This window comes from Coffea arabica, chromosome 1c, assembly GCF_036785885.1.
Source record: "Coffea arabica cultivar ET-39 chromosome 1c, Coffea Arabica ET-39 HiFi, whole genome shotgun sequence".
NCBI lineage: Eukaryota > Viridiplantae > Streptophyta > Magnoliopsida > Gentianales > Rubiaceae > Coffea > Coffea arabica.
This window is the reverse complement of record NC_092310.1, coordinates 11822090-11832314: the sequence shown is the minus strand read 5'-3', so window position 1 is coordinate 11832314 and position 10225 is coordinate 11822090. Positions and strand designations below refer to the sequence as shown.

Below are 10225 nucleotides of genomic sequence, written 5' to 3'. Positions count from 1 at the left end.
TGGAATTCCTCTATGTACTAGGTTTTCGTGATTGAAATGTAGAGCTAAATTGCCGGCCAATGCTGTAGTTTGATTTGTAAACCAGCCGATTGGTTCCATGAGGATTTGTCTGTTTCATGCTTGTTTTCATTGTTAATTTGATTCACTTTGAGAAAGGTTCTTCGAGGCAGTTGAAAAGTTCTTGAGTTGATATTATTGTCTACGATACCAAAAACTTTTAGGTAGATTTCCATTTCATGCGTAAGAAAAGGTCAAGATGTGTTTGCCAAAAAGTTCAATTTTTTCATTTGTTCTACCTTTTTTGGGTAAGATTTGAATGCTAATTGCTTAATGCATTACCGGAGGAATCTTGTTTTACATCCTGAAACCGTTGTACATGGGAACCTTTTACGGGTACTCTAAAATGTCATAGTACTTTTTGTCTGTTGTATACTTGTATTACGCTTTTAGTTCTTTCCATCATTTGTGCTTGACGATATGATAAAAGGATGTTCTACTTAGTGGCCCAAAAGTATGGGTTTAACATGCAAAATAATATTTTATATATACTGATAATATATATATTATTATTATTAGATTTATGATATATATACAAAATTTAGATTTCAAATTCAAATTTAAGTTAGTTGTCATTCATTCACCTGTAATAACATATGTACTGTTAGTTATAGAAAATTGATATATAAAATAAATAAATAAATAAATAAATATATATATATATATATATATTAATTGTTACGCTTGTAGTTAGACACATTCACAAAACAATAACACGTTAAAATTATCCTTAAGTTACTGGTTAGACAAGCCCCTTTTTTTAGTTGAAAAAGCTTTCAAGCAGAGGAGTTCAATTGAACATCTCTAATTGATTCAGTAAGTATCAAATCTGATTTCCTTTAAAAGTTATTGAGTATAAAATGCAAAAGTGCTATCACCTTTGGCTTGTGGAATGGGGAAATTAGAAAGGTATTCGTCAGTAGAAGTCAAGTTGTTTTATTTTTACATAATAATTAAGTACCTATTTTTGATGAAAACAATAATTGAATATAAAAGTGGAAATATTTTCTTATAATTGAATTTTGTCTCATAAGGGAAAAATGAAAGAATAATGGTTCTTAAATATAACCTCAATGTGCTAATCCGGCAGAATCATCAACTCTTACGTCAAACCCAAAGCTCATACTACAAAAATTTCTCCTTGTCTATGTTCCTATCGCCCACCTAAATATCCATATATTAATTAAGCACTATACTTGACTGCTATTTCCATATTTAAAAAAAAAAAAATGCACACACACACACACACATCATTTGTTTGCACAAAGGAATGAGGGTAATGTTGACATGGAAATATTATGGATTATAAATGAAGGATGTTTTCGTGTGTGTGCGTGTGTGGGTGTGTGTGAGAAAGAGTTTCTATTTATTTGTCGAATTTTTCTAACGAATCGATACTCGTTAACATATCTAAATTCTACTAAACATGGACACACACATATACGCACTAACAATTATTATCATTACTTGCAGATATATATTTTGCCTAATTAATCTTGTATTTTCAAAAATCTAACACCTGATCTATATGTTAGACAGACCCAAATCTAAAGAACAACCGATACTATATATTTGGAAATTGCTCTGTTTGGATCCCCTATTTTTGGAGTGTTTTTCAAAAACTATTTTTTCAAATACAATAAAAATTTTTAAAAAGTACTATAAAAGGTAATCTAAAAATTAATTTAAAATTTTAAAAAATATTTCAAAATATATTCTAAAAACTCTTCTACTCTTAAATATTCCAAAATATTTTTTAAAAATATTCAAAAATATACTTTAAAAACTCTGCTACAGCAAAATTTTTTAAAAATACCTCCAAAAACGGCTAATCCAATAACATTTGTCACTGAAGCTCCGAACATATTCCAACACTAAAGTACGGACTATACAGTAGCAGGATTTGATAGCCTTCCATTTGAATGTGCAGGACTTCATAAGAAATTAAAACACTCATAATAATCATACATTTTCTAGAAAAGGTAGCACTTAATTTTGTGGGATCTTTGTCAAGCTTTAATGCGTTATCACTCAATTGTTAAAATGTTATCCGCCATAATCCCATTTATCCTCGTTATCTACGCAGTCAATTTGTTGATCAAACATGATTAAAAGGTCAGTTTGGGGTTGGGTGCAAGTGTTCAATACTTTTTTAATTTAATCAGTTTTGTTTTAAATTTGCGATAGAGATTAACACTTTTTGCATGTGGAGGTTGACAATCTCGCTGGCTTTTGGAGGTTGGTTGATTGCGAAAGTTGATATCAGCCAAATATAATAATGATTCTTCCTAACAAAGTAGTTATGGTAGGCATCAGACGTTTATATTAAACATTCCCTAATCCTAGCTGGAATTCCATTTTGACCTCTACATGATTGATAGAGAGACCCCATATAGTCATTGCCACCATTTCTTTTGATACCTCCGAATCGTTGCCCCATCCAAAAGATTCTTTTGTATTCTACCTAGCTAATTATTTATATAGTGTCTTCTAATCCCACAAGGAAATGTTATGGAACTACTAATATTTGTAACTAAAATAAATTCTAAAGAAAAGTCAATACAAATATATAATTTTTTTTCGGATAAAAACATCATTATTTATTAAATCTGCACTAATAGTAAAAATTGCATCAACTATACACAAATTTAAATAGAATTAAAAAATGAAACTAGATATTACAAATCTGAAAAGTTGGGAGAATATTACGTTATGAAACTCGAGAATACTTAAAAGATAAAATGTTAATAGTCGTACGACTATTTGTATATACTTGCAACCATATCATTTGCTTTCATCCAGGTCTGTGAATGAACTAATTTAGATTCAAATATTATTGTGAGATTTGATGCGACAGATTTAAAAAATCTCAATCTGATGATAATCAAATGCAAGAAAACTTAGATAAAAAAAGAAACATAAAGATAAACAAAACTCACCCTTCGAATTCCTAACGAAGAAAAACATCAAAAAGTTAAAAATTTCTCATCGTGAATGTGCGATTTTATGGTCATTTCCGTAATTGAGTATACTGTCGTTGGTCCCCACAAATGTCATCTTTTATATCACAAGATGCACTATTGAGGGAAAAGAGAAGACCACGAGTGTATGGAAGGAATTGGATCTTTCTGTCCCCCACCCCACCGCACCTTCTCAAGGACAACTCCTCTTTGGACAGATTAAAATGAATTGACGAAATTATCCTTCATTCGCCCATCAATTCGTGGTGGTTTGCTTTGTTGCAAGGACAAAAAGTTACTCTCCATACTAGATTGCCTACATGTGGTTTTGAAAGTACGAGAAATTCACATTTATTTTTGAACCTTATAAATTTTGACGCTCTTGATTAGCCATAATGTGATTTGGGAGCATTATTGATGAGAATGTGAGGATCAAATAATCAACTTCATGAAAGACACTATTCCTTAAAAGTGAGTTTTGACAAGGCCATATTTGACTCTTCAACATCATTAATAGCAATCAAAGAAATCACCCATTAAATTAATCTTGATGGACAGTAATTTACGACATTCTTTGTTTGTTTGAAATGAGAGAAAAATGAAACCCAAAATATTAACAATCTTTTCATTGTACTTGAAACTTTTGCCTAACCATTTGCAAAAAGTGGCCCATAATTTCTCAATCAAAATTTTAATATGATTATTGACATGCACTAAGCCCACTAAAGATTAGTACTACATCATTAAACCAATCACACAAATCCAATGACATAAAAAGCAGAACAACAATAAAATGGCCAAAAACAAAACCACTAATTTGTATCAATGTGCATCCATAACCAGCAAAAAGAAGTTTCCAATACGCAACTTCAATTTTCTACTCTAGGATTTCATGTCTTTTCTGGTAATTTCATAAACTTTCCTCTCCCTGTATCTGGGTAAAAATTACGAGAAGTCCTGCCTCCCTTCACATGCACTCATTCCATTAATCCTTTTGAGAACAAAGACAAATACTCATTGGATTTCATCTCTCCCAAGTCTTTCTCTCTCACACAGACACACACACACACAAAGACACATTTTTTTTCTGGTTCTGCAGAATCCTTCACTGGATACGATATGATTTAATCGAGTACCACTCTGCAGAACCAAAACCAACCATTGGATATTCACAACTTCATCTTACTTTCTTTCTTCTTTCTTGACAATACAGAAAAGCAAATACATAGCACAGGCAATTTTGTTGATGTTCTACTACCATACTCTGTTCTTTTTCCTCTGTTTTTCTTCCTCTGTTGATGGCTGCAACTTCTGCAATTCAAGATATTAACAACAACAATGAAGTTGTTAATAGGCATGAGATTCAAGCAGCTATAGCTAAAGCTGTGGAGCTCAGAGCTCTTCATGCTGCTCTGATGCAGGGTAGTAGCCCTACCAATCTCAAGTTCTCCTCTGCTTCCCCAGGTTCTCTCTATGCTTCTCATTTCTCAGCCCAGGATTACCCTGTTTTTACACCTGTGAGTACCCATATCTCTTCTTCTATATCTGATCTCTGGTTCTTTTGTCTGTCTTGCGTTTCTAAGTTGATTCCAAATTGAATGCATTTCTTTCATTCTTATTTTTTCTGAAATATTGTCCACTTTTTCAATATGGAATGGAGGGAGTATTAAATAAGAAGAATATTAGACAATCATATACTAGCTTCATTTATTTCATGTAGTGAATGCTCTTGGTTCATTTGTTTTTGTGTTTGATTTGTTGGGAGTTCTTTAATGGGGTTTGGCAAAATGCTTTTTTTTTTTTTTTCTTTTTTGTCTTGGTTTCGGTGTATTTACTGCAACATTACATTTTAGCACCTTTTCTTTATACTTTACCGAGGATAAGAAAATTTGTTTATTTTCTCTATCCGGTGCAACCATGAAGTCTAGCATCGAAGTTTGCGCTTCAATAAAAAGAAAAAAGGGGATGCGATTAGTTTTGTTTACCATACATGTCTTGGATATTGCTTGAATTGGAAGCTTCTGAAAGTCTAACATCTTATTCAAGTATACTGTCAATTAATTTCGTTAACTTTGATGAAAAGTAGCGTGTTTTTTCTGTAAAGTTCAGATAATTTGTAGTGAATTTCAACTGCAAGATACCCCTATGCTCTAACTGTGCAACTAATTCAACTTGCTTTATAAATGTGCTAATAGTGATTAATAAACTTGGAGTTGTATTTTATTTATCATCAGCAGGATTTGAGACTTCAGTGACCATGCATGTCTAATTTTTAATGATCAGAGATAATGTTACTTTCTTGATAGATGAGAAGAAGTTATTGTTTCTATTGATCATGTTTAATTTTTAATAGAGCTATGAAGAGGAACCACTCCCAGGCTATCAACAACTTAGGCTCGATAGTCGAAGTTATGCTGATAGTTGGGATGAGTATGGACTAGGGGGAGATGAAGATGAGTCCAATCTATCCAATTATACAAAGGCAAATGCATCTTCAATGAAGGGATTTCCAAATGATTTGTTAAATTTGGAGACACATGTGTGTCCAGCTGATGATCAACGATCTGTCACAGGTTCAAGTACAACTAACAACAATGCATTGCTTAGGACATCTCCTGGCACTGATTTCTGCAAATCTAGGAGGAACAGTTTAGGTGAATTCAGATCAGTGTCATCTTCCTGCAACAAATGCAGGCCTGCAGTAATCAATACCGAGACAGATTTATCAGCAAAGAGCTTGAAGAATTCTAATCTTGTTGTCCCATTGACAGAATCACACTCTTCTGTTAATTCACAACCGAAAAATCGAGTACTGAACTTGTCAAGGTTGTTCCCTAGGCTAAAGAAGAAGAACAAAAATGGAAATTCACCAAATCGAACAGAGCCCGAGGAAGTTTCCCAAATCTTTAAAGACTTGGGGATGGTATCCGTTGAGACATTAAGAAAAGAGCTTTTGGAAGCAAATGAGAGAAGAGATACAGCCTTGTCAGAAGTAGCAGAGATGAAATCTTCAATGGGAGATCTTAGACAGAAATTGGAGCACTTAGAGACATATTGCGAAGAACTGAAGAAGGCATTAAGGCAGGCAGCGCAAACTAAAAGTTCTCAGGTTATTGATAAGCTTGGAAATTTTTCAAAACAAGGGAAGTCCATTGCTGGCAATGGAGAAAACTTGATGCCTGTTAGTGAGGAAGCAATGGTTGAAGGTTTTTTGCAGATGGTATCAGAAGCAAGGTTATCTGTAAAGCAATTCTGCAAAATTCTTTTAGGTCAGATTGATGAGGCTGACAACAATCTAAGGGAAAATCTGAACTTTCTCCTTCTACCATACAAGCTGTCATTGAACTCGAAATTCTCTAAGGTGATCTTATACCATTTAGAAGCCATCATAAACCAATCACTCTATCAGGACTTTGAGAACTGTGTTTTTCAGAAGAATGGCTCACCAAAACTTTTAGACCCTCAGCAGGAACGCCACTCACAGTTCTCATCATTTGTTGCCTTAAGGAATCTAAGCTGGAATGAAGTGTTAAGGAAGGGGACTAAATACTACAGTGAAGACTTCAGTAAGTTTTGTGATCAGAAAATGAGTTTGATTATCACAACCCTGAATTGGAAAAGACCGTGGCCTGAACAGCTCCTCCAGGTCTTTTTTGTTACTGCTAAATGCATCTGGTTGCTCCATTTACTCGCATTTTCTTTTAATCCTCCAGTTGGGATACTAAGAGTTGAAGAGAACAGAACTTTTGATCCCCATTACATGGAAGATATTTTCATGGACAGGCAAAAAACTCAAGGTCCTAGTAGGGTTAAGATTATGGTAATGCCTGGTTTTTACGTGCATGATAAAGTACTAAGATGTAAGGTTCTTTGTCGGTATAAATCTGTAGTCAAGTAATTCATTTTTGCGTTTTAGTTTCATTGTAGTGTCTAGAAGTTAAATTTCTTGGAGGCAATCTGCCTTGTAACTCCTTAAGTTGATTGTTTGTACCCATGAAGTGGCCAATCCATTATCTTAGCTGTATTAGATTGGTACTGGTTGCCAGAGTAAAAATAGCCTTGTAATAAAGTATTTTCTACTTCAATGTGCCATGATGTTTGAGACCATATGGTCTTTTAAGTACTATAGTTTTGATAATTAACAAACAATGCTGCGAAGTATTAGTAGCTTCAAATGTTTTAAGTCATAGATAATTATCAACCGGTAGCAGTTTTGCTGCAAATTTTTTGGTAAAAAATGTGAGGATCCTCGTGTTGATTTCTGCGTTTTAAGCTCCAAGCTCCTTTTGCTGTCCATAGCTGGCAACGTCCATTGGTACAAGTCCATGATAGAGTGATTTCAGTCCTTCATACACTGCTGCAGCAAACATTGGTATCTCAAATGGCTCATCAGAGTATTTTTATCCAGTTTTATGTTCTCGACAAACTCGAACTTTGTCTCCGGTAGATGGCCTACCCCAAGAGAGTGTTTCGCCTAGATCAAGTTTGTACTCGGGATTACCAGAAAATTTTGGGGATGATTGAAAAGTCGACAGATGCCGAATGCATGATTTCTAGAACTTCTCAAGTAAATCCAGAATGCAAACATTCAGGTGATAGATCACTTAATGTCCTAGTTGATCAGCTAGATTTGGTGGACAGTGAGTATTTGTGTGAGATCCATCTATAGGTCCCTTCTCGTTGCAGCTTCAAACATTCTTGTATAAAACTAGTCTCGGCTTACACAATTTCAGATTCTCTATCTTCGCAAGGAGTAGATCCTCCTTTAGATAAATTAAACGAATTTCCTATGGTACAAGATTCCGTGAAGAAATATTTTGATAGATTTGAAAAAAGTAGAGTGCATGATACTGAAGGATGATATTGCAGCAACACTCGCCAAAATTTAAGGAATCCTATTGACGCCATAATTTTACATCAATAAACATTATTTATAGTAAGCTTTTGCGCTTCAAACTTAGGGTGCATTTGATAAAACTGAAGTTTGAAATGTGAAATTTGAAATATGAATCCGTTTAGTTATTAAATTGTTAAGTATTAAAACTAATACATTTGAGTGTATATCATATTTAGTGATAAATAAATAGCTTATCACTTAATTTTAGGAATAAATTTTGCTTAGAAAATTCAGTTCCACTTAATTAATTTAAATGTTTAATTTATGGTTATCAAATGGTCTAAATATGTTAAGATTTAAATTCATTAAATTTAAGTGCTGAATTAGATTATCAAACATGGGCTTAATATTAAATTCTTGCTAATTGACAAAATACTATAAGGGTATGTTTGGTTCTCCATGGAATTGGGGTTTAGAATTGGAATTGGAGCCCCAATTCAAACTCTGTTGTTTGGATTCTGCTTCACTTGAAGAATTAGAATTCAATTTGAATTCTATGGGGGTCCAATTCCATGAATTGAATTTTTTACTGGACCAAAAGAATTCTAATTCCAATTCCACAACTAAACTCTAAGAAATGGACATACACGCGGATCTAACATGGGTAAAAAATTAAAAGCGGGTCAAATATACAAGCATCTCTCTCTCCTATTCTAATTCACCATTTTTTCTCATCCGCAAGTGCTCCTGCTCTCCACCATCGCTTCTACCTCCGCCCTAACATTTTGCCGCTTCCACCATCGTTTCCCCCATCGCTCTTCGTTTCTGCCATCCCTCTTCCCTTCGCCTCTCCTGCCACGCATCCACCCATCACCTTGCCAATCGCAAGACTAATCTGAGTGCTCTCTCCTTACCCCTGCCTAATTTTCTCGAATTGGGTTCTTCAGTCTTGAAGGTAATATCTCCTAAGAATTTGCACTGAAATTTGACGTTTTCTTACAAAGCACTGCCTAACCCTTGAGTGCCAGATATTAATTCTAGTAATGGTTCTTGACTTTGGTTTTACAACCCAGCAATGGCTCAGAACCTACAGTTGGAAAGACCCTTGTTAAGGACGGAGGTCTATTTTTTTATAGAAACTTGGTACTGGATTGGTGTATGAGCAGCATGTTCAATCTTCTTTTTATTGAAGTATTGACATTTTTAAGGCGTAAGCCCTACGTACAACCTTGTTATCATGCAATTTTTGTTCCTAATATACTATATAGTAAAGAAGTCCATGTCTTAATTTTGTGGTGTCAACTTAATGTCAGCTCTAGGAGATAATAAAGCTGTTATTCTTGAGGATGATGAGCAAAACAAGGATAGACGGCAAGTTGCATCACATCCTGGAGGTTTGTGGTCTATTCAACTCCAGCTTTTTGCATATGCAACCCAAAGATAAATACTCTGTATCCCTTGATAAAATAAGTTCAGACTTTAGACAAGGTTTGAAACGTGATATATGCATTTTCCCAAAATTCAATATAAAGTTTAGTACTCAATTAGCGCTTAAATTTAATGGATTCTAAAAGTACAAAAGGAGGAAGAAATAAAGAATCTAAAATGCACAAAAGGAGGGGGAAAATGGAGAAAGAAAGAATCTATCGACAGAAAGAAAATGGAGTAAAGAAAATTGAGGTTATTGACATTCAACAAGGGAACTTATTTCATCCTAAAGTTGCATTCCGGTGATTTAATTACTACTTCTGCTGAAGTCTTTAGTAGTGGATGCAATTTTAGTCAAGTTAATGAACTTGTATTTGTCACAGTTGATGGATTCAAATAAGCTGTGGTGTGATTGTTCTCAACAAGACCACAAATTCTTCTTTGCATACTCACCACATGCACATGATTACTTTTGGGCATAACTTTTAACAACAATCAACTAACATATAAAAGGGAATTAGTCAATTGATTATGGAATCAAGTTGATTGCTGACACATTTTCCTTTTCTATGATAAATTTTAAAATCATTACTCTCTAACTTATGTTAACAATATGGTGGTTTAATATGATGGCCACAGTCAATTGCTTAAAAGTTTCAGATTTTTATTCTTGTTCACACATATCTAGTATGGCTAAATCTAAATCCTCATTTCTAAGTAATTTTATGTGGTAAACAGAAAGGTTTAACAATATAGATGGGCTAAAATATCTTTGACTCAAGTTGATCGTTGACTCAACTAAGCAAAGAATTAACTCTGTTCTATGTATCCTAGCTGTGAGATCTACAACTTCAGCAAATTGAATCTGGTCAACTTAAAGCACCTTAGCACTTTCTACCGTGATTGTAGGACTAACATGTTTTGTTTAAGAATAGCCTCCAAA

At 33.9% G+C, this 10225-nt stretch overlaps 1 protein-coding gene across 1 annotated transcript; it reads left to right on the top strand.

The window, feature by feature from the left end:
• The first annotated feature begins 4013 nt into the window (after positions 1-4013).
• Positions 4014-7102, top strand: LOC113716644 (IRK-interacting protein-like). The gene is made up of 2 exons (XM_027241069.2): positions 4014-4534; positions 5371-7102. The coding sequence occupies exons 1-2, from the start codon at positions 4316-4318 to the stop codon at positions 6913-6915; spliced, it is 1764 nt and encodes a 587-aa protein (XP_027096870.2). The 5' UTR covers positions 4014-4315; the 3' UTR covers positions 6916-7102.
• Positions 7103-10225: the final 3123 nt, after the last annotated feature.